Source organism: Mobula birostris, chromosome 12 (assembly GCF_030028105.1).
Source record: "Mobula birostris isolate sMobBir1 chromosome 12, sMobBir1.hap1, whole genome shotgun sequence".
NCBI lineage: Eukaryota > Metazoa > Chordata > Chondrichthyes > Myliobatiformes > Myliobatidae > Mobula > Mobula birostris.
This window is the reverse complement of record NC_092381.1, coordinates 48,028,323-48,054,549: the sequence shown is the minus strand read 5'-3', so window position 1 is coordinate 48,054,549 and position 26,227 is coordinate 48,028,323. Positions and strand designations below refer to the sequence as shown.

The window sequence follows — 26,227 nt, the reverse complement described above, 5'->3', positions numbered from 1 at the left end:
ACACTGATCTACATTCACAGTTTTCATAGGCACTTTTATTTGTTTTCTCTATGTAACTTCCTTCATTAATCTATCAACCAGACAGATTCCTAAATAACCCATCATCACAGCAAACTTGGCTTCAATTTACTGGAGATATTGCCTTTGCCTAATCCATCCCTCCTCATTTTTTCCTGCATGTTAACACTAACATTTTCTCTCATTCCCAATTCCAACGAAGAGTATTTGATATGAAACACTAACTTAGTTTTACCTGTCCATAGACAATGCCTGACCTGAAGAAAATTTGCAGTATTTTATTTTGTTTCAGATTTCAGCTTTTTATGATTTTTTACATCTACAGTTTTTTTTACATTTTCAATTGCTGTAATATTTTATATCAATTTAAATACATTTAAGTGAATCTACAGAAAGAGACCAAAAATGCATCAAAATGCAAATAGATTTCTCTGCAATTCAATCCTCTGTTGATGTTAAAATAGCTAGCCTTAAAATAACTGGCCTCAGCATCTTAGAGGAAGGATAAATAAACCTATTTTGCTCCAAATATTACTCAGTAACTTTTGGTCCAAGGTGTACGTTTTGGCACAGAGCGAGAACAGGGCTGGATTTGTAATAATCCTGCATTTACTAATATACACTTTTGAATAATTGCTTATTTAAAGCAGGAGACATAATTAGTTTTCTGCGGCCAGTTTTAGTAAAGGAAAATAAATGAAGTTTTTTTAAGAAGTGCCAAACAATAAGCCTCAGTACTGAGGGAAATTCATGTGGAAACTAATATTAAATGTCTTAACTTGTTATAGTGAGCATCATATCCATGAAGACACAATAGGTAACTAGGAAATGCTCCTTTTTAGTAGCTGCATTGGCTTCTCTTCCTCACCAAAGGGACCCCCAAAGATCTATCATTAACCCCCTGTTATGTTCCAATTACAAAAATAATACTCAAGTCAATCTCATCTCCGGGTTTTGAACCCTCCACCACCTCCAAGTTGTCAGACTGCTTCACCAATATGCAGCACTGGATGAAAGGAAATTTCCATTATTAGAATAGGACAGTTATTTTCTTTGGTTTTTCCATCAAAGTTCGTGCCCTGGCCATCAACTCCATCCTTGTCTAAACACAAGGCAGATGTGCGTGTGAGGGGGAGGGGGCTTTGGGATTCTAACGTTTTTCTGTCATTCATTCTTTGGGGTTTTCTTCTGTTTTGTGCACATCTGCAAAGAGCAAGAATTTCAGGTTGTATACTGTATACATTCTCTGATATTAAATGGAACTATTGAACTATTGAGATTTTTTGGAACTCTGAGCTTCAGGCCACATAGCAAAGCCTTAATGAAGATTGCCTTTTTCCCCTTTTCTGTGAAACCACTCTGCTCTACCCTGCCTTAGCTTATCTGCTATCAAGATCCTGATCCAGACTTTTTAAAAAAAACGTCTTAATATTTCTTTATATCTCTACAGTCCTAGCTGTGTTCCACCATTCTAGCTTCTTCAAACATGCTTTCCAAAACCATACTGCCCTCACTTTTAGCCAATCTTTGCTCACTCATTACTCCTACTGTTTCTTGCTGCAAATAATCCTCCAATTTTTCATCTCTCCTTGGCCTTATGCCCCGTCTATCATTCGGCTCACCTTCAGTTTTGCAACTCTCCAAAATAACTATCCGTGTATCTCCAAGTCCGGCCTCCTGATCATTGCCAATTTTAACTGCTCCACCAATGTAGGCCATGCCTTCCACTGTCAGGACTCTAAATTCCAGAAATCCCTCTTGAAAATTTTCTAAATTTCCTTCAAGAAGCTGCTTAAAATCTAACTCTTTGACCATTTACCTATTATGCTAATTCCTGCATACCAACCACTGATTATTTATGTCAAACCAATTCAAAGGGAGATAAAGACCTGGCCAGAAGGAGCAACCTCAGCAGTACAGGACTATTTTGAAAACACAAACATGTTCAGGGCGGCAGCTACCTACGGCCATCATATTAACATTGACGAATATGCGAGATCTGTGACAGAAATATAGAAACATAGCAAACCTACAGCACAATACAGGCCCTTCGACCCACAAGACTGTGCTGAACAGGGTACATAGAAAAGTGCATTGAGGACATCACTGTTATTAAACATATCAATGTGAGGGCAGATCAGAAGGTAGATGTCTGAGCACAGCCGAGAGATCAGATGCTGCCTCAGGCTTCAAGGCGGCCACCCATCATCCCAGTTCCCAAGAAGGTGACAGTAATCTGCCTTATGACTACCATCCAGTCCCAATGACCTCAACGATAATGAAGTGCTTTGAGTGGATGGTTATGGATTGCATTAAATCCCATCTTCCTACTACATTGGATCCTTTCCAGTTCACTTATTATTCAAATCAGTCCACTGATGATGCCATAGCCTCTGTACTGCACTTCATCCTTTCCCACTTGGAAATATATGCCTTGTATGCCAGAAAGCTGCTTACTGTCTTCAACTCGGTATTGAATATGATCATATCTGAGAAGCTCCCTGGCCTTCAGCATTATCATGGAAAAGGATAGAATCAGAGAGGACAAGAAAATTTTTAGTTGAGGAAGGGCAAATTATGAGGCTATAAGCAATGTTCTCTCTAATTTTTAGTAGTCAGTGTGCGCAAAAATCTTACGTTCTGCAATTTTTTTTCCTGTGACAAAAATATGTGCGCACTGAATGTACACATGGGACAGTTTATGTAGGTTTACAAAATACTTGACATAAAACTGCACAGAATAACAACAAAATAACATACATATTTAAGTCACACACACAAAAAATGCTGGTGAACACAACAGGGCAGGCAGCATCTATAGGAAGAGGTACAGTCGACGTTTTGGGCCGAGATCCTTCGTCAGGACTAACGGAAAGAAGAGATAGCAAGAGATTTGAAAGTGGGAGGGGGAGGGGGAGATCCGAAATGACAGAAGACAGGAGGGGGAGGGATGGAGCGAAGAGCTGGAAAGTTGATTGGCAAAAGGGATACGAGGCTGGAGAAGGGAGAGGATCATGGGACAGGAGGCCCAGGGAGAAAGGCGGGGGGGGAGCCCAGAGGATGGGCAAGGAGTTATAGTGAGAGAGACACAGGGAGAAAAAAGGGGAAAGGAAAAAAAAAAAAAATCATAATTAATAAATAAATAAATGATGGGGTATGAAGGGGAGGAGGGGCATTAATGGAAGTTAGAGAAGTCAATGTTCATGCCATCAGGTTGGAGATATTTAATTTTTTATCATATTTAGGTCATTCAGTTATTTTTTCTCTCTCCTGTCTTTGGCATTTACCCATCCTTTGTAAACTCTATCTCGACTAATAGAACTCCTATCCCATTGATAGCTTTTGATTCTCATTAACAGACCCAAATGACATTCACCTAAACGGTTTCTCAGCTTGTTTTTGAGTTGATTCGTTTGGCTAAAACCTCGTCCACAGTCCGCACTAGACACAAGAAAGGTTCCCCCAATATCCATCAACTGTGCAAGGTGGCAAAACTGTTCATTTTGAAGTACAAATGCCACCATTTGAGCAAAGTTTGAAGTCAGTTTGGATTTAATTTTTTCTTGCACGGAAAATCTGAAATCATTAAACTGTCGAACTGTTACAATATTTTCAGCTAGAAAATCATAATATTTTAGACATAAGGCATTAACTTGTTCATCGCTAAATGTGAAGTCACAATCTGCAATTGTGGAGAAATCAAAAGCTGACCATTCTTGTACCTCAACTTTGATCTCCTCTGGGTTTGATCGTTTTCGCTCTCACTCATCTGCACTCAACCGTAACATGCGTAGCACTCCTGTTAACGGGTAATGACGGGTTCTGTTGCCTGAGCTTTTGTACACCGCCCAAATGAGATTTACTTGCCAAATGACACTTCAAAAAGTCAAGTTTCCAAAAATCATCCCACTTCTTTTCACTAGCAAATTCTCCAGCAACTTTCGCATCTCCACAATACAAACAGGTAACTCCAGTTTCCGAATCATACCTAAATATTTCTCGTAGCTGAACGTTCATGACCTCATGAGCTTTCGGTGTAACAGTTTCTACTATTTTGTTAAGCCATTCAACTTTAAACAAATTTGCAGTTCTTTTGTGCTTCACGCCCTTCGCTTCTTTTGAATTCGACATAGTGAATCAATATTTTTTCCAATAAAAACTTAGTAAGCTATCTACAGGATTTGAAACAGATCTTTGTAAACTTTACGATATGAACACTGTCTGCCAAACATGGCTGCTGCCGTGAGGCAGCTTTACAAACCGGAACAGGATAGGTGAGGTGATGTAAATTAGTGACGTTCATTGTGGTATTTGAAAAACTGACTAACTAGTTAACAGAAACAGTTAGCTGAAAGATTATTTTCAATAAGTATAATTATTTACTACATTATTTTAGGAAACTAACCCTTTGTGCGCACATTAATTTCCTTTGTGCGCTCGTTGAAAAACGCGTGTGCGCGCACACACACGCGCACAGCTTAGAGGGAACTATGGCTATAAGGCTAGAACTTGCGGGTGTGAGTTGGGATGATGTTTTTAAAGCGAAATGTACTATGGACATGTGGTCGATGTTTAGGGATCTCTTGCAGGATGTTAGGGATAAATTTGTCCCAGTGAGGAAGATAAAGAATAGTAGGGTGAAGGAACCATGGGTGAAAAGTGAGGTCGAATATCTAGTCAGGTGGAAGAAGGCAGCATTCATGAGGTTTAGGAAGCAACGATCAGATAGGTCTATTCAGGAATATAGGGTAGCAAGAAAGGAGCTTAAGAAGGGGCTGAGGAGAGCAAGAAGGGGGCATGGGAAGGCCTTGGTGAGTAGGGTAAAGGAAAACCCCAAGGCATTCTTCAATTATGTGAAGAAGAATAGAATGACAGGAGTGAAGGTAGGACCGATTAGAGATAAAGGTGGGAAGACGTGCCTGGAGGCTGTGGAAGTGAGCGAGGTCCTCAATGAATACTTCTCTTCGGTATTCACCAAAGAGAAGGAACTTGAGGATGGTGAGGACAATATGAGTGAGGTTGATGTTCTGGAGCATGTTGATATTAAGGGAGAGGAGGCATTGGAGTTGTTAAAATACATTAGGATGGATAAGTCCCCAGGGCCTGATGGAATATTCCCCAGGCAGCTCCAGGCGAGGGAAGAGATTGCTGAGCCTCTGGCTAGGATCTTTATGTCTTTGTTGTCCATGGAAATGGTACTGGAGGATTCGAGGGAGGAAAATGTTGTCCCCTTGTTCAAAAAAGGTAGTAGGGATAGTCTGGGTAATTATAGACCAGTGAGCTTATGTCTGTGGTGGGAAAGCTGTTGGAAAAGATTCTTAGAGATAGGATCTCTGGGCATTTAGAGAATCATGGTCTGATCAGGGACAGTCAGCATGGCTTTGTGAAGGGCAGATCATGTCTAACAAGCCTGATAGAGTTCTTTGAGGAGGTGACCAGCCATATAGATGAGGGTAGTGCAGTGGATGTGATCTACATGGATTTTAGTAAGGCATTTGACAAGCTTCCACACGGTAGGCTTATTCAGAAAGTCAGAAGGCATGGGATCCAGGGAACTTTGGCCAGGTGGATTCAGAATTGGCTTGCCTGCAGAAAGCAGAGGGTCGTGGTAGAGGGAGTACATTCGGATTGGAGAATTGTGACTAGGGGTGTCCCACAAGGATCGGTTCTGGGACCTCTACTTTTCGTGATTTTTATTAACGACCTGGATGTGGGGGTAGAAGGATGGGTTGGCAAGTTTGCAGACGACACAAAGGTTGGTGGTGTTGTGGATAGTGTAGAGGATTGTCAAAGATTGCAGAGAGACACTGATAGGTTGCCGAAGTGGGCTGAGAAGTGGCAGATGGAGTTCAACCCGGACAAGTGTGAGGTGGTACACTTTGGAAGGACAAACTCCAAGGCAGAGTACAAGGTAAATGGCAGGATATTTGGTAGTGTGGAGGAGCAGAGGGATCTGAGGGTACATGTCCACAGACCCCTGAAAGTTGCCTCACAGGTAGAGAGGGTAGTTAAGAAAGCTTATGGGGTGTTAGCCTTCATAAGTCGAGGGATAGAGTTTAAGAGTTGCGAGGTAATAATGCAGCTCTATAAAACTCTGGTTAGGCCACACTTGGAGTACTGTGTCCAGTTCTGGTCGCCTCACTACTGGAAGGATGTGGAAGCATCGGAAAGGGTACAGAGGAGATTTACCAGGATGCTGCCTGGTTTAGAGAGTATGCATTACGATCAGATATCATTATCATCAGAGGGAGCTAGGGCTTTACTCTTTGGAGAGGAGCAGGATGAGAGGAAACATGATAGAGATATACAAGATACTAAGAGGAATAGATAGAGTGGACAGGCAGCACCTCTTCCCCAGGGCACCACTGCTCAATACAAGAGGACATGGCTTTAAGATAAGGGGTGGGAAGTTCATGGGGATATTAGAGCAAGGTTTTTTACTCAGAGTGTGGTTGGTGCCTGGAATGCACTGCCTGAGTCAGTGGTGGAGGCAGATACACTAGTGAAATTTAAGAAACTACTAGACAGGTATATGGAGGAATTTAAGGTGGGGGCTTATATGGGTGGCAGGGTTTAAGGGTCGGTACAACATTGTGGGCCGAAGGGCCTGTACTGTGCTGTACAATTCTATGTCCTATGTTCTATAAGCTGGTGAGTAAACTGCCCTCATTGCTTCTCAACACCTCTCTATAACTGTATCCTGGCTTCTTGATGGAAAGACCACAGTCAGTCCATGCTGGCAAAAACACTTCTAGTTCCATCACGCTGTGCACTGCTGCTACCCAGGGATGCATGCTCAGTTTGTTGCTGATGCATTACGACACAGTCAGATCCAGTTCAAACCAAATTATCAAATTTGCTGATGACACAACAGTGGTTGTCTTCATCAACAAGGACAGTGAGACAGCATACAGAGAGGAGATCGATTGACTAATTGCATCACCAACTGGTATGGGAAATACAAGGCATCTGACCACAAGTCCCTACAAAGGATTATGATGACTACTGAGACGGTCATCAGAGTCTCTCGTCTACCCATTAGAGATATTTATCAGGAGTGCTGCATAAACAGGGCCTTTAGCATTGCCAATGATCCCTCTGACCCCCTACCTTCGTGCAGGAGGACCATAGCATTGGGCCAAGAACTAGTAAAGTGGGAAACAGCTTCCGCTCCCAGTTCATAAGACTACTGAATTCCCTGTTATCACGTATGAACCTGATCATATGGTCTCATCACATATGAAGTGCCAGTAGTATTATACTGTTTACTTCTGAATTTGTATTGTATATGTACCTGAGTATTTGTTAATTTATTTGCAGTAATTTTACTTTATGCGCTATGTATGAGTTATACTGTGTTGTGCACCTTGGTCCAGAGCAATGTTGTTTCACTTGGGGTATACATGTGTACAACTGAATGACAGTAAACTGAATGAACTTGAACAAGACTTTGGCCACTTGCACTATTATTCCAGGGCAGATAAAGTTTGTTGTCAATGCTCTTATGAAGCAACTTTTGATGTTTTGCTATATTAAAAGTCCCGAAAATACAAACTGTTGTTTAAAATATGACATTCTCAGTTTTTTTTTTACCTCATCCCTTATATCCTCTTGTTGTTGAGCTGCAAAGATCTCCGTGGCATTCATCAGCCGCATCATTAAATCATCTACTGTTGTGTTACCTAGCAACAAAGGAACACAATTGAGCTTTAAGTTATTAAGATTACTGAATGTTTGATAGAAGGAAGCAATTCCAGCTTTCATTAGAAAAGCATTAACAAGTGGCACTGTTAAAAAGGGTATGAATTCAAGATTAGACTGAATAGATTCCTTTTGAGTACCAACATAGCATTTTTAAATCATATACTTGCACTGACTTGCTTCTTACAACTAAAGGAAGAACAATTTGGAGGGATTAGGCACTATGGTGAAAATCTTGAAAAGATAAACTTAGCATGGAGCACTTTGACATGCAATTTAATGACATAGATACTTGACAAAAAAGGCACCTTATTCAAATGTTGTCATGGATCCATATAAGAATGAACATGTTTAAAAACTGATGGCTTTTATGCAAGTTGCATCCAAAAATATCAGTCTTGTTCTTGAAATTACCTTGAATCACATTCAAAACTTCGTTTGATGATCTTTTTCCCATTATAATAAGTAGAAGTGGAAATTGATCTGTTTTATATGTCCGAATTGTCTGTGCCACAACACTTCCAAAATGCCTTGTGCACATGCTCAAAATCCTGTAGGAAGAGGCAAAAGCAGTTAGGCCAAGTAATGCATTCAAAGATGACCTCTGATCTAATGAAAAGGCTGAAAATTCATTTTGCAATGAATTACAATTAGTCTAAATATTATCTTATCCAAATAGGCTTTGAAAAGAGTCTTTTTGTCATACAAAGTTGGCATGAAATTTGTAAGATTCTACGCTATAATTAGAATTCCTTCGCTACCATCACTTTACATATGTTGCAATTGATTTCTTTCCTGTCGTACTGTGGACCAGTAAAATACAATAGGGTAAGTTTAAAAGAAGTGAGCAGGGGTAGTTGGCACATTTTGCACATCACAATCCTATGGAGACACCAGACTGCATAAAGGGGGAGAAAGTTTAAAGGAAGTGAGCAGGGACAGTTGGGACACTTTGCTTGCCACAATCCCAAGGAGACATCGGATTGTGTAGAGGGGGAGAGTTTAAAAGAGGTGAGCGGGAGCAGATGACAAATTTTGCACACCACAGTCCCTGAGGAGACATTGGATTGCACATAATTGATCACTTGGCAGGATCCAAAAAAAGAATTTGGTTTAAGCGAGGGGCCATTGTTAGTGTGGAGATATGAGGATTTGGCTCATCCCTTGAACCCTGTAGGAGGCTAGTGCAGACATTGCAAGGGCCCTAGCAGAGATATTTGAAACATCCTTTGCCATGGGTGAGGTGCCAGAAGGTTAGAGAATAGTCAATGTTGTTTTGTTGTTTAAAAAAGGCTCTAAGAATAAGCCAGGAAATTATAAGCTGGTTAACCTGACATCAATAGTGGGAAAGTTATTGGAAGGTATTCTAAAGGATCAGATACATAAGTATTTGGATAGACAAGGACTGATTAGGGATAGTCAACAAGGCTTTGTGCATGGTAAGTCGTGTCTAACCGATCTTATAGAGTTTTTTTGAAGTTGTAACCACGAAAGTTAATGAAAGTTAAGAAGGATGTTATCTACATGGACTTAGCGAGGTCTTTGACAAGGTTCTGCATGGGAGGCTGGTCAAAAAGACTCAGTCGCTTGGTGTTTAAGACAAAGTAGTTATTTGGATTAGATCAACACACATCAAAGTTGCTGGTGAACGCAACAGGCCAGGCAGCATCTGTAGGAAGAGGTGCAGTCGACGTTTCAGACCGAGACCCTTCGTCAGGACTAACTGAAGGAAGAGTGAGTAAGGGATTTGAAAGTTGGAGGGGAAGGGGGAGATCCAAAATGATAGGAGAAGACAGGAGGAGGAGGGATGGAGCCAAGAGCTGGACAGGTGATTGGCAAAAGGGGATACGAGAGGATCATGGGACAGGAGGTCCGGGAAGAAAGACGGGGGGGGGGGTACCCAGAGGATGGGCAAGAGGTATATTCAGAGGGACAGAGGGAGAAAAAGGAGAGTGAGAGAAAGAATGTGTGCATAAAAATAAGTAACAAATGGGGTACGAGGAGGAGGTGGGGCCTAGCAGAAGTTAGAGAAGTCGATGTTCATGCCATCAGGTTGGAGGCTACCCAGATGGAATATAAGGTGTTGTTCCTCCAACCTGAGTGTGGCTTCATCTTTACAGTAGAGGAGGCGGTGGATAGATATGTCAGAATGGGAATGGGATGTGGAATTAAAATATGTGACCGTGGATAGACATGTCAGAATATTTGGATTAGATATTTGCTTTGCGGAAGAGGGCACAGAAAGGTTGTAGGTGGTTGTCTCTCTGACTGGAGGCCCATGACTAATGGTGTACCGCGTGGATTGGTCCTTTGTTATTCATCATCTATATCAATGGTCTGGATGATAATGTGGCAAATTGGATCAGCAAATTTGCTGATGATACCAAGGTTGAGGGTGTAGTGGACAGCGAGGAAGATTATCAAAGCTTGCAGCAGGATCTGGACCAGCTGGAAAAATGGCTGAACAATGGCAGATGGAATTTAATGTAGACAAGTGTGAGCTGTTGCACTTTGGGAAGCCCAGCCATGGTAGCTCTTACATGGTAAGCAGCAGGGCACTTACGAGTGTGGTGGAACAGAGGGAGCTGGGAATATAGATCCATAATTCCTTGAAAGTGGTGTCACAGTTAGATAGGGTCATAAAGAAAACTTCTGGCACAATAGCCTTCATAAATCAATATACTGAGTACAGTAGTTGGGATGTTATGTTGAAAGTGTATAAGACGTTGATGAGGGCCAATTTTTAGTATTGTGTCCAGTTTTAGTCACCTACCTACAGGAAATATGTAAATAAGATTGATAGAGTACAGAGAAAGTTTACAAGAATGTTGCTGGGACTTGAAGACTTTAGTTAAAAGAAAAGGTTGAATAGGTTAGGAATTAATTCCTTCTAACGTAGATGATTGAGGGTTGATTTGATAGAAGTTTATAAAATTATGAGGGGTATAGGTAGGGCAAATGCAAGCAGGCTTTTTCCACGGAGGTTGGTGAGACTACAGATAGAGGTCATGGATTAAGAGTGATAGGTAAAATGCTTAAAGGGAACGTGAAGGGGAACCTTTTCACTTAGAGGATCAAGCTGCCAGCACAAGAGGTGATTGTGGGGTCAATTTCAACATTTAAGAGACATTTCGATAGGTACATGGATGGGAGGGGTATGGAGGGCTGTGGTCCAGGTGCAGGTCAATGGGACTCGGCTGGATTAATGGTTTGGCATGGACGAGCTAGGTCAAAAGAACTCTTTCTGTGCTGCAGTGTTCTATAACTATGACAACAACACTGAGTTTCGTAAAATTACTGAGTGAAATTTAAAAAGATGTTCATCTAAAACATGGAACCAGGATAGCACAGGAACAAGCGCTTTGACCCACAATGTCTGTGCCCACCATGATGCCAATTTAAACTAATCCCATCTGCCATTATCTATATCCCCGCATTCACTGCCTGTTCATGCACCTGTCTCCTAAATGTTGCAGTTATGTCTGCTTCCACTACCTCTCTTGGCAGCATGTTCCAGGTAAACAGCACTCCCTGTGCGGAAAGAAATTGCAAATCTCCTTTAAAACTTTCTCCCTTAAATCTATGCCCTCTAGCATTTGACATTTCCGCCCTGGAAAAGGAGACTTTAACCATCCACCCTACCATTTCTTCACATTATTTTACATACTGTACGTCTATCAGGTCACCTCTCAGCCTCTGATGCTCCAGGATTAGCTTTAACCTCTCCTTAGAACTAATACTCTCTAATCCAGGGAAACCTCCTAGTGGATCTCTTCTGTACTCTCTTCAACGCCTCTGCATTCTTCTTTTAATGCAGCAACTAGAGCTGCACACAATACTTCAAGTTGCAACATGCCTTCCTAAGCTTTACACTCAACACCCTGACCATTGGAGACAAGCAGTCATTACACTCTCTTAGGAAACCTACCGAATTGTGTTGCTACTTTCAAGGAGTCATGAACTTGAACACAATAAATTTCTGCATATCAATATTCTTAAAGGCCCTATCATTTATTTTGCATGTTGCTCTTCCACTTGACCTCCCAAAGTGCAAGATTTCACACTTGTCTGGATTAAACTCCATTTGCCATTTCTTCATCTAGCATTCTACTATATATACTTTTTCTGGACTATGATAACTGCAATCCACAGGCTGTAATTTTCCTTTTGGAAGTGTGCTTTTGAACTGTCTAAAGTATCTGATGTTTTTGCAGTCTCCTCGATGATTCGGCAAACAGAACTCGTGGGAGTGCAGGTACTTTCATTGCTATGCCAGCCATTGCTGGAGCGGCTTTAAGGCTGGATTGAAGTGTCCGGGCCTAACCCGATATTGAAAAATGAACCAATGTTTATCCGATTTAAGTGATAAACCAGATTTAAAAGATTAAGGTGTTCAGGCTGAGGGCAAAGGACGAATCAGTGCTCAACTCACTTCTCCATGTCAGGCAAGATTTGTACTTTGTTGCTGTTCAGTTCAATATTCATATGAAATAATTAAAACAAAAAATTATATAGGAGAGAAATGATCCTCAAATTTAAAAAATTGGAAATGAATCATTTCCATCTGAATGAACAGACATTCAATGCTGGGAGTGATCTCTTCCACTTTGTTTTATCAAAATAAATACAAACAACATGTAAAAATCAATTTCCCATGTTAATAGCAAAACAATGAGAAGAAAACATTATATCTATTTTATATAATTTTATGTAAAAATTCTTCTATGCAAAGCTAATGGTTCTTAAGACATACACTAACTAAATCACAACAGCTGAATCCCTTTATTTTTAAAGGTATTATACATTTTTGAATATTTTGTGGTATATTTCCTAACAGAGTCTGAACACAAATGATCACCTGAGCATAAAAAGCAAAACCAGATGTAGAAGACTGCCTTCATGAACCATATTTAATTTCCTCATGCTCAGTCCCATGAAAATTTATCACACTGTATTTTCAAAACCAAATAGTAATTAATTTTAATCATCCTATCATTCTCTTTAACCATCCATTTACCTTGGTGATTGCAAAACATTCAGAAAGATATTCAAAACTGTTATCATACTGTAACGGTAATTTTAATTACTTTGGATGAAGAAATAATCCAAATTAGAATATTAAAAGTCATAATTGTAGGTTTGAAAACTGTATTTTAAAATAGAAATGTTTCTTACTTTTGTTTGATTATAAAATATAGAATTAAATAACCTCTTATATAATGCTACTTTACAAATGCAATTTTTCAAAACAGAAAACTATCAAATTGATATAGTTTTGCAGTTTGACCTGATAGCAAATATGGACTCCAAAAGACAAACCTTTGGAATGAACATTCTGCAGAATTGCTTGTGCCACAGGCTTTAAAAATACCTAAAAAAAAACTGATGCTGGGAATAACCAGGTTTTGTTTAGCTCTCACTCTCACCCAAATCAAGTGTCCCACACATTGACGGGTTTAAAAAGGTATTAAAATTATACTATAAATATCTGTTGGTATGAGCAGATTTCACATCTCAATGCATAAAGTCCACAACGGAACAAATGTAAACAGATGTTTCTTTCTTCCCAAGAATTCCAATTTAAAACTTAACCATAAGATATAGGAGCAGAGCTACGCCATTTGTCACTCGAGTTTGCTCCACCATTCGATCATGGATGATTTATTTTCCCTCTCAACTCCATTCTTCTGCTTTCTCCCCATAATCTCTCACACCCTTACTAATCAAGAACCTATCAAGCTCCGTTTTAAATATATCCAGTGCTTAGGCCTCCACAGCCATCTGTGGCAAGCATTTCCACAGATTCACTACCCAGTAGCTGAAGAAATTCCTCTTCATTTCTGTTCAAAAGGTACGTCCTTCTACTCTGAGGCGGTGCTCTCAGGTTCTAGGTAGTTGCACTATTGCTCCATTAGAAACATCCTCTCTGCATCCCTACCTTTCAATATTCAGTAGGTTTCAAAGACATCTTCCCTCATTCTTCTAAACTCCAACGAGAAGAGACTCAGAGCAATTAAAAGCTCCTCAAAGATTAACATTTCATTTCCAGGATCATTCTCATGAACCTCCTCGGGAGTTCCTCCAATTATAGTACATCCTTTCTAAGATATGCAGCCCAAAATTGGTCATGATATTCCAATGTGTTCTAACCAATGCCTTACACAGCCTCACCATTATTTCCTTGCTTTTATATTCTAGTCCTCTTGAAATGAATGCTAATATTGCATTTGTTTTTCTTACTACTGACTCAGCCTGGAATGACTCCCGTCACTTTGCACTTCTGATTCTGATTTTCTCCCAGTTAGAAAATAATCTATGACTTTATCCTTCTATCAAAGTGCATGACCAAACAATTCCATACATTGTATTTCATCTGCCACTTCTTTGCCCATTCTCTTAATCTGTCCATAATAATGGACTAAGATCTTGCCAAACACTGAAGTCGGGCTAACTGTCCTATACTTTTCTTCCTTTAGCTTCCAAATTACAAATGTTATTCCATTCTAAAGAGTGGAGTGACATCTGAAAATTTCCAGTCCTCTTGAACTACCCCAGAATCTCTTGATTTTTGAAAGATCACTTCTAATGCCTGCATAATCTCTTTGGCTACCTCTTTCAGAAACCAGGAGTTTAGTCTATTTGGTGCTGGTAGCTTATCTATCTTCAGACCTCTTGGCTTCCCAAGCATGTTCTTCTGAGCAATAGCCTTGTAATAGAATACATTTAATTCTGTCCCTTGACTTTCAAATTTAAGGCATGCTACTGCTCTCTTCCACAGTCAATTCTTAATTGGTTTGGTCACTTTTTTTGTGCTCTATTATTACCTCTCCATTGTCATTTTCTAGCAAATCAACATTCAACTCTTGCCTTTCTGTTACTCTCTATATATCTGAAAAAAATTTGGTATCCTCTTTTATATTATTGGCTCACTCACCTTCATGTTGCATCTTTTCTTTCATTGCTTTTTTTGTTACCTTCTGTTTTTAAAAGCTTCCCAATCCTCTAGCTTCCAACTAATTATTGCTATGTTGTATGCCCTCTCTTTTGCTTTTATACTGTCTTTGATTTCCCTTGTCAGCTATGGTTGCCTCATCCACCCTTCAGAAAGGCTCTTCTTCTCCTTTGGGATGAACCAATCCTGCATTTTCTAAATTACTTCCAAAAACTGAGCCATTGCTGCTCTATTGTCATACTTACTAGTGTCCCCCTTCCAACCAACTCTTCCTTCATGCCTCAGTAGTTTGCTTTACTCAAATACTGATTCATTCTATTTTAGCATCTCCCTCTCAAACTGCAGGGTGGATTTTATCATATTATGATCACTACCTTAAGACCCTTAATCAAATTTTGTTTATTACATAATACCCAATATAGAACTGCCCTTTCTTGGTGGGTTCGACCATAAGCTGCTCTGAAAAGACTTCTTGTAGGCATTCTGCTAACTCCTTCTCTAGGGATTCAGCATCAACATGATTTCCCCTATCTACCTGCATAATGAAATCCCTCACGACCATTGTAACATTGTCCTTTTTATGTGCCTTTTCTATCTCCCATTGTAATTTGTACCCCAGATCCTGTGTACTGTTCAGAGACCTGTATATAACTCCCATCAGAGTCTTTTTACCCTTGCAGTTTCTTAACTCTACCCACAAGGATTCTACAGTGCCTTGTGAAAGTATTCAGCTCCTAATCCTTTGCTCACATAAATGAGTGTTACAACTAGGAATTTTGATCAAATTAACTGAGAATTTTTATTTGTGAATCATATGCCCCTTTTTTCACAGTAGGGCCAAAATATCCAGGGAAAATTGTAAACCATGAAAAACTAAAAATTAAAAAAACTGAAATGTCAGCAGTTGAAAAATATTCATACCTCTGCTCAGTACTTAGTTGAACCAACTCTCGCAGCTATTACAGCCAGTAGTCTTTCTAGATAAGTCTCTATTGGCTTTACACCATGTGATGGAGCAAGATTTGACCATTCCTCCTAGCAAAATTGCTCAAGCTGTGCCAGGTTAGTTGGAGAGCAGTGGTAGACAGCAATCTTCAGGCAGAGCCAGAGATATTTGCTTGGGTTAAGGTCAAGACTCTGACTGGGCCACTCAATGACATTCATTACTTAATTTGAAGCTACTCCATGGTTGCTCTGACAAGGTGCTTTGGGTTGTTGTCCTGCTGAAAGATAAACTTTCTTCCCAGTTTAAGCTTTCTGGCAGAGGCTAGCAGATTTTTATCCAGGATCTCTCTGTATTTCATCTTCATCTTGCCATCAATTCTGACCCGATTTCCATTCCCTGCTGCTGAAAAGCATCCCCATAGTATTGTGCTACCTCCACCATACTTTACATTAGGGATGGTGTTACCTGGCTGATGAACAGTATTAGATATATGCCACTTGTACTACTTAGTGTTGAGGCTAAAAAGTTCCACTTCAGTCTCATCTGACACAAGACATTATTCCACATCTTTATGCATCTTCTAAGTGACACTTTGCTAAGTCTTTATGGACAAGGATATGGCTTTCTTTAAGCCAGGGCTTCTTCTTTTTCCACTCTTCCATAAACACCCTTTTTTTACAAGGCCTTAGAGATTGTGAAATCATGACCTTCACCTCCAGTTGCAAGCACTGACTTCTGCAGCTCATTCAGAGTGACTGTTGGCATCACTGTCGCCTCTCTTACAAGTGCCATCCTTCTCTGATGACTAAGTTTAGAGGGGTGGCCTGAGCTACAGTGTGGCTGTGGTTCATATTTGTTTTCCACTTTTTCCACGTTGGACTGCACTGACCACCTAGGTATGCTCAGCGCCTTTGAGATTGTCTTGTACCCTTCCCCAGTTTGTGCTTCTATATTATCAATTCTCTGACTTGCCCTGAATGCTCTTTTGTCTTCATTTTGATTTGGTTGGTTGAAAACCTACCTTACAGAGGGAGAGTATTTATCCTTATGAATTCATTGAAAGCAGGTAATCCTCCAATTTTGTACATCAACAAACTGGCGGAGTTGGTAAGGTAACACAATATATTGCACCAGTGAAAAATTAGCATTGTAATTACAAAGGAGATGAATACTTGTATAGCCTCAATTTTGGTTTTTAATTTTTAGTAAATTATTGACAGGATTTGGAATTTTTCTTTTGATTTCACATGATGCATAATGCTTTGTAGATTTCAAAAGTCCTATTTCAATATATTTTAAAGTTAGAAAATGAGACAGAAAAATGTGAAAATAGCTATACAAAGTAAATTTCATTATCAAAGCACATATATGTCACAATATACAAACCTGTGATTCATTTTTCTGCGGGCCTACTCAGCAAAACCATAGAGTAATAACTATAATAGGATCAATGAAAGATCAACTGGAGTGCAGAAGACAACAAACTGTGTAAATGCAAATACAGTATATGAATAAACTGCAATAATGAGAATAAGAGATAACGTGATAAAGAGTCCTTAAAGTGACATCATTGGCTGTGGGAACATCTCAATCGATGGGCAAGTGAGTGTAGTTATCCCCTTTGTTCAAGAGCCTGACGTTTGTGGGATAGGACCTGTTCTTGAACCTGCTGGTGTGAACCCCGAGGCTTTTGTACCCTCTACCTGATGGCAGAAATGAGAAAAGAGCATGGCCTGGGTGGTGGGGATCTCTGATGATGGATGCTGCTTTCCTACAAGAGTGCTTCAGGTAGATGTGCTGAATGGTTGGGAGGGCTTTACCCGTGGTATACTGGGTCAAATCCATTAGCTTTTGTAAGATTTTCCATTCAAAGGCATTGGTTTTTCCATACCAGGCTGTGATGCCGCCAGTCAATACACTCTCCACACTACACATGTGGGGACTGAATACACTTTTTCAAGGCACTGTACATCTTTTGATCCTATGTATGTCACTTCCTTCTAAGGATCTGATTCGCTGCTCAACTTCTTTCCGAAAGATGTCTAGAACATGATTAAAGTAGTAAAGTGTTCAATTTGCTTATCATATAATATAAAACCTCAATACCTAGGCAGAAATCAAATTGTAACATTATGACTATGCAAGAATGGGAGAACACGGAAAAAGTTGGACAAAGTTGTCCTTTATTGGACAGCCAGTTGCTCAGACTTATTCACCATATGCTCCATACCTCCATACTAACTTGGTAGTAAGATGTGTTTCCAATTATTTTACATAAAGCACAGAACATTACAGCACAGTACAGGCCCTTCAGCCCACAATGTTCTGCCAACCTTTTAACCTGAGAAGAGGTTAAAAGGTTGGCAGAACCTTTTGAGAAGATCGATCTAGCTCTTTCCTCCTACATAACCCCCATATGCCTATAGTGCATTTGCTCATACCACCATCCCTGGCAGGGCAATCCATGCACAAAGCACTCTCTGTGCAAAGATATTATCTCCGACCCTCTATTATTAGCTATTTCCACTCCGGAGAAAAGTCTCTGGCTATCCACTCAATGTATGCATCTTATTTTGTACACTTCTCATCCTCCTTCACTCCAAAGAGAAAAGCTCTAGTCCACTCAATATACCCTCATAAGACATGCTCTCTACTCCAGGCAGCATCCTGGTTAAACTACTCTGCATCCTCTCTAAAGCTTTCACAGCCTTCCTATGCAGCAACCAGAACCGAATACAAGGGGTGATTGATAAGATCGTGGCCTAAGGTAAAAGGAGCCAATTTTAGAAAACCTAGCACATTTATTTTTCCTACAGTTACACACTTAGTCCAGCGGTCATAGAGCATACGGATCCCTCCTTTGTAGAAGTTGGTGTCTTGGACCTCCAGGAGTGGTCCACAGCAGGGGTGATTGATAAGTTCATGGCCTAAGGTAGAAGGAGATGAGTTATTAACTTCAAACTTTCTGCATTTTCACTCAAAAAGTTGAGCTGCACGTGCATGTAATGAGAGCCGCACAACTCATCTCCGGCTACCATAGGCCATGAACTTATCAATCACCCCCGCTGTGGATCACCTGGAGGTCCAAGACGCTCTCGTTACATGCACGTGCAGTTCAACTCTTTAAGTGATAATGCAGAAAGTTTGAAGTTAATAACTCATCTCCTTCTACGGTAGGCCACAAACTTATCAATCACCCCTACTGTGGACCACTTCTACAAAGAAGGAATCCGTATGCTCCACGACTGCTGGACTAAGCGTGTAGGAGGGGACCATATTCAAAAATCAATGTGCTAAGTTTTCTAAAATTGACTCCTTCTACCTTAGGCCACAAACTTATCAATCAACCCTTGTACTCCAAGTGTAGTCTCAATAGAATCTTACAGAGCTGCAACAAAAGCTCATGGATTCTGAACTCAATCTCCTGCTTACTGAAAGCCAACACACCATAGGCTGTCCAAAACATCATATCAACTTGCATGACAGCTTCGAGACACCAAGATCCTGCCGCTTCTCCACACTAAGAATCTTGCTATATCCTTGTACTCTGCCTTCAAATTTGACCTTCCAAAGTGAATCATTTCAAACTTCATCTGCCACTTCTCAGCCCAGCTCTGCATCCTGTCAATATCCTGTTGTAACCCATGACAACCTGCTATACAGATCCCTGGTCACCGACCTCCAGGCAGAATATGCTCCATCCACAACAGCCTTCCACTGGTAAGCCAATTTTGGATTCACAAGTTTCTCTGGATCCCATGCCTCCTGAATTTCTGAATGAGTCCACCATGGAGAATCTTGTCAAATGCCTGACTAAAATCCATCTACAGCTCTACCTTCATCATTGTGCTTTGTAACATCCACAAAGAATTCAATCAGCCTCATAAGGCATGACATGTCCCTCATAAGGCTATGCTGACTACTCCTAATCAGACTATGCTTCTCCAAATGGTAATAAATCTTGTCTTTAAGAATCTTCTCCAATAATTTGCCCAATACTGAAGTAAGACTCACCAGCCTATAATTCCTAGGGTATTCCTCGTCCTTTTCTTGAACAACGGAATAAACTTTGCAACCCTAATCATCTAGTACTATTTCTGTGGCTGATGAGGATGCAAAGATCATCAACAATGATGTTGCTATCTCTTCATTCACTTCCCTGAGTAACCTAAGCTATATTCCATTCTGCCAAGGAGACGTCCATCCTTCTGTGTTTCAAAAGTTCCAGCACTTGACACGTTTTAGCATATCAGCCTATTTTACGCTGTCCTCACAAATGTCAAGGTCTTTCTCACTGGTGAACACTGAAGCAAAATATTCATTAAGGACCTACCCTACCTCTTCCAACTCCAGGCCCATGTTTCCTCTTCTATCCCTGATCAGTCCTACCCCCACTTTAGTTATCTTCCTATTCTTCGCTTGTGTAAAATCCCTTGGGTTTTCCTTAATCCTACTCACCAAGGCCTCTTATGCCTCCTTCTAGCTCTCATAATTCTATTCTTCTATTCCTTCCAGACTGTCTTATAACTCTCAAGAGCGCTGTGTTATCCTTGCCTCCTCAACCTTAAGTACTCTCCTTCTTCCTTTTAACAAGATGTTCTACATCTTTTGTCAACCATGGTTCTTTCGCCCTTCCATCCTTTCCCTGCCTCAAAGGGACAACCCTATCCTGAATGCCATACAAGTTCTCCGTGAACAACTTCCACATTGCCATTACGCATTTCGCTGAGTATACTTGTTCCCAAATTATGCTCCCCATTTCTTGCCTAATACAGTTGCAAGTAAAAGTTTGTGAACCTTTTGCAAATACCTGTTTCCTTTGCATTAATTACTCATAAAATGTGGTCTCATCTTCACCTAAGTCACAATAATAGACATACGCAATCTGCCTACACTAATAACACAAAACATTTGTACTTTTCATGTCTTTACTGAACACATTGTTTAATCATTCACAGTACAGGCTGGAAAAAGTATGTGAACCCTTGTACTTAATAACTGGTAGAACCTCCTTTATCAGCAAAAGTCGCCACTGAATGTTTCCTGTAGCTGCTGATCAAACTTGCACAATGGCAAGGAGGAATTTTACACCATTCCTCCATACGGAAGTTTCAGTTCATCAATATTTCTAGGATACCTTGCAACAACAGCCCTCTTCAGGTCATGCCACAGCATCACAACTTGGTTAACGCCTGGACTCTGACTTGGCCATTCCAAAACATAATTTTCCTTTTTTTTAAAGCATTTTCTTGTTGATTTACTGTTATGTTTCAGATCATTGTCTTGTTGCATCAACCAACTTCTATTAAGCTTCAAGTGATGTTCTGCTACCATGACATTCTCCTGTAAAATGTCTTGATACAATTTTGAATTAATTGTTCCCTCAATGCTTACAAGCTGTTTAGGCCCAGAGGCAGCAAAGCAGCACCAAACCATAATGCTCCTTCCACCATGCTTCAGTTGGGATGAGGTTTTGGTGTTGGTGTGCAGTGCCCTTTTCCCTCCAATTAGAGCGCTATGTATTTCTGCCAAATAATTCAACTTTTGCCTCACCTGTCCATAGAACGCTGTTCCAGAAGCATTGTGGAACATTCAGGTGATATTTTGCAAAGTGGAGAGGTGCAGCAATTTTTTTTGGAGAGCAGTAGTTTCTTCAGTGGCATCCTTCCATGAACACCATTGTTGTTCAATGGTTTTCTTATAACAGACAAATGAACAGAGACTTTAGCAAAGTTCTAGAGACTTGTGCAGGTCTTTTGCTGTTACTCTTGGGTTCCTTTACACCTCCTTCAATATTGCACGTGTAATGCCCTGGTTCACATCTTTACTATTATGCTGTAGGTATTTCATGTAGCAGCTCTGTAAGAGCTGTTTGTTCTGTTTTCAACCTGTTTGGGTTATTGTTGAAGATAAGGGATGATGTGGAATGTGTGCCATCCAATTAGCTGGACACTTTTCTCAGTGAGGACAATAAGGTTGGTCTTGGGCTTTTGTTCGCGAGGAGATGAAGAGAGAAGACACTGGGGAGAACCAGTTGTAGCGTACGATCCGGTGGGAGGCCTATTTGTTTGAGATGGATTGTGAGTGACGGTCAGAAGGTAGTGCATGCTTTCACGTTGACCAAGGACCCAGCGAGTGACAGAGAAGTTCAAGATGGGTTCCAACTTGTGCATTTGACTGTCTGGTTAGAATGGGCCCTTTTCCTTTTGTTATTCATTACAAACCCTTCAGTTACGATTCATAAATATAATTCCTTTAATTGTATACAATGCACTGTCTGTTATTTCGTGACATCAATTTGTAACAGGGTAGCAAATGACAAAGCATCTGCACAAACCGAGGTTTGGGGTGGAATCCAGTCCGCCCTAGTTTGGTGGGGCCGGAGGTAGTCTTCCTGAGACTTATGCAGCCAAGGAAACCGGAGTGTTTCACACATTGTGCTCCTGATTTGATCTTTGCAGGATGCCAAATCCTAGAGAGAGTAGCAACAGTAGTAAGTTTTTTTCCATTTGTAGACAACTTCTCTTATTGTGGACTGATGAACACTCAGGTGTTTAGAAATGCTTTTGTAGCCTTTTCCAGCTTCACCCATCTCTGTAATTCTTCTAAGGTCCCTTGAAAAATGTTTTGATTGAGGCATGGTGCACATAAACAGATCTTTCTTGAAAAGAGTAGGCTCCGTCAGTAACCTGAGTTTCTGCGTCATTTTTTATGGGCCAGGACACCTCTACAATCCACACCTCCATTCTCATCTCATTGACTGGAATACCTGACTCCAAATAGCTTTTGTATAAGGCATTACCCTAGAGGTTTACGTACTTTTTGAACCCAGACTGTGACTGCCTAAATGTGTGCCTACAAAGACCTGCTGTATATTCCCAAACCAAAAGCCACGGATGAACCAAGAGGTACGTTGTCTGCTGAAGGCTAGATCTGTGGCATTCAGGGCTGATAATCCAGGTCTGTACCGGAAAACCTAGTATGACTTGAAGAGGGCTATTTCAAGGGTGAAGAGACAATTTCGAATGAGGTTGGAGACGACATCGGATGTACGACAACTCTGACAGGGTTTGCAAGACGTCACTTCCTACAAAGCAAAACCAATAACATGGATGGCAGCAATGCTTCACTACCAGATGAACTCAATACCTTCTATGCCTGCTATGAAAGGGAGAATATAAGTTTAGCTGTGAAGATCCCTGCTGCGCCCAGTGACCCTGTGATCTCTGTTTCAGAGGCCAATGTTATGCTGTCTTTAATGAGGGTGAACCCTCGCAAGGCGGAAGGCCCTGACGGAGTACTTGGTAAGGCTCTGAAAACTTGTGCCAACCAACTGGCGGGAGTATTCAAGGACATTTTCAACCTCTCACTGCAATGGGCGCCAAGTTCCCACCTGCTTCAAAAAGGCAACAATTATATCAGTGCCTAAGAAGAATAATGTGAGCTGCCTTAATGACTATCACCCAGTAGCACTCACATCTACAGTGATGAAATGCTTTGAGAGGTTGTTCATGACTAGACTCCTCACTTACTCTTCGTAATAAACTTTTCTATTAATTGTCATGTCTTCAGCAAATTTAGGAATTTTACCATTGATGCCTCCCTCCAGGCCATTTACAAAAGTTGTAAAAGGGTACCAGTCCCTGGGGCACACTGCTCCTTCTTGATTTTCAATCAGAAAAGAAACAATTGTTTCCATGTAACTAGTCAAACTCTTATCAAGCCAATGTTACATCAAAAACTACGTAGTTTTACATATTAAGAAATGTCTTACAAAAATCATAGTATGCTTACTGGTTCAACAGCACACGATACTTCAAAGAATTCATATAATCAGGTCAAACAAGATTTTCCATTCAAAAAACCAAGTTGAATTTGAGCTCTGATACAAAGATTTTAGTACTTGCATCCAAACTTTCCCTATGACAAATATTAAGCTAACTAGCCTATAGGTTTATGTGAATGGTCTATTTCAAATAATATTTGAAAAACATTATTTCCCTAAATCTCAGGAAATTTAGAAAATTAAAACCAATGCATCAACTTTCTTACAAGCTATATCCTTTAAAACCTCAGGAGAAAGTCCATCAGGACCTTGAGACTTATCAGCTCACTGTTCAGAACCATTTTTCTGATGATTATAATTTCCCCAAGTTCCTCTCTCTTCTCCAATTCCTGATTGCCAGCTTTTCCTGGACTGTTAGTAGTAACTGCTACAAAAGAGGCCAATCTAAGACCCATTTGATTCATCTGCCACCATCCTACTTTCTATTATTAACCCTCAAGATTCACTTTCTATGGTATCACTACTCACTACTCATCTACTCTGTTGTTGAGTGCTGTCGAGTCATCATCAGCTCATGGAGACCCGATGGATAGTGTAGTTGTCCATAGGGTTTTCGTGACAAGATATGGAAGTAGATGCCAGGCCTTTCTACCAACACAGGTACTGCTGCTACCCAGGTTGGGATACGGCCGGATTCAAACTCAGGGCCATCTGCCTCAAAGTACAGTGCTAATGCCACTACACCACTGGCCGGCCCAATTTTATATTTTGTTTATAATTCATTCTGATGTAGCAGGAGGTTATGTAGACCATCAAGTTTATGCTGGCCCTCAGAACAACCCCATACTCACACACATGCTCATAAGAAAAATTCCAAAACCTCTGATTCTAATACCACCCATTAACATAAAGGATCTTTTACAGCGATTAATTAACTTAACTAGTTTTATTAGGTTGCGGGAAACCAGAGCACTAGGGGAAATCCATGTGGTCACAGAAAACACCACACAGACAGAACCAGAAGCCAGAATCAAACTGCAGCCAAATATAACAGTAACTATTTCAAGATAGCGTTGTCACGTATACTGATTTCTTTTATCCACATTAATCAAGCTCAATTCAGTTTTGCCATCCTTGCGCATCTTTATTAATCTAGGCTGGACGAACTGCCTGAGACAGGGAAATTCTATGGGGCCCCTGCCTCAGGACATTCTGCCAACCTTTGACAGAAGACAAGGGTGGAGGTGTAGCCTCACCTACTATTACAATTGTTAAGGATTTATTACAGTTTTTCCAATGTTTCTGATAAGAAGTGATGCTAAAAACTATTAAAATTCCTTTAAATAATCTTAAGTTAAAAGTTATTTAAACATACAAAATAATTCAAAACATTAAAATAAAGATAAAGTAACTCAATTCAGGTTAGAAATTCCCATTCTACTCCACTCAATGTGGAATTGCTTGGATTGTTTTTTCAGTTTTTACTGGCATTTGGTAAAGTAGCATTTTTGTTATTTTAAAACAATTTTACTTAAGAATTCCATCAACTCTAGGTCTCCATAAAATGCAACTAAATCAAAATTGGTCATAATGAATCGAATTATGCTAGCCTTCTTGGAGAGAACTGACAATGCTGATTTGCTTCCAAACAAATACATTTACTAATTGATCTGCAGCAAATCCAGGTAGACTGGAATGATGGACGTTATCAATTTGTGTCATTCAAGCAACAGTATGGCCAGCATACATGGTCACATAGCTCGACATGGATCTACAGTGGGTCCATGCAGGCCCAGAGTGTACTTATTTGGGAGCAACTAAATATTTGCTGTTTCCTTCAGGAACACCAGCCACAACCAACATGATTCAGCCTATAGCTTCTGATTACAGCTTAAATGTATTTTATGTAGAATGAAAGTTGATGTTAATTTCAAGTGCACTTATTTTTAATCACAAAATATACAGTAGTATGCAAAAATTTGGGCACCCCAGTCAAAATTTCTGTTACTGTGAATAGTTAAGCGAGTAAAAGATGACCTGATTTCCAAAAGGCACAAAGTTAAAGTTGAAATATTCTTTTCAATTTTTTTAAGCAAGATTAGTGTATTATTTTTGTTTTATACAATTGTACAGTGAAAAAAAGGAAAGGAGCACCATGCAAAGGTTTGGGCAGCCCAAGAGATTTGAGCTCTTGGATAACTTTTACCAAGGTCTCAGATCTTAATTAGCTTGTTAGGACTACGGCTTGTTCACAGTTATCGTTAGGAAAGGCCAGGTGATGCAAATTTCAAAGCTTTATAAATACCTTGACTGTTCAAACCTTGTCCCAACAATCAGCAGCTGTGGGGCTCCTCCAAGCAGCTGCCTAGCACTCTGAAAATTAAAATAAATGATGCTCACAAAGCAGGAGAAGGCTATAAGAAGATAGCCGTTTCCTCAGTTTGTAATGTAATTAAGAAATGGCAGTTAACAGGAATGGTGGAGGTCAAGTTGAGGTCTGGAAGACCAAGAAAACTTTCTGAGAGAACAGCCCGTAGGATTGCCAGAAAGGCAAATCAAAACCCCTGTTTGACTGCAAAAGACCTTCAGGAAGATTTAGCAGACTCTGGAGGGGTGGTGCACTGTTCTGTTGTGCAGCGACACCTGCACAAATATGACCTTCATGGAAGAGTCATCAGAAGAAAACATTTCCTGCATCCTCAACACAAAATTCAGTGTCAGAAGTTTGCAAAGGAATATCTAAACAAGCCTGATGCATTTTGGAAACAAGTCCTGTGGACTGATGAAGTTAAAATAGAACTTTTTGGCCGCAATGAGCAAAGCT

At 40.3% G+C, this 26,227-nt stretch overlaps 1 protein-coding gene across 2 annotated transcripts in view; it reads right to left on the bottom strand.

Moving 5' to 3' along the window:
• Positions 1 to 26,227, bottom strand: part of faf1 (Fas (TNFRSF6) associated factor 1) — a 368,750-nt gene that overhangs the window by 80,218 nt on the left and 262,305 nt on the right. For both annotated transcript variants that reach the window (XM_072273767.1, XM_072273768.1), the window contains 2 exons: positions 8,134 to 8,270; positions 7,612 to 7,700 (listed from right to left, as the gene is read on the bottom strand). In XM_072273767.1, the coding sequence (XP_072129868.1) occupies positions 7,612 to 7,700; positions 8,134 to 8,270 (226 nt within the window). The remainder of the gene's footprint in view (positions 1 to 7,611; positions 7,701 to 8,133; positions 8,271 to 26,227) is intronic.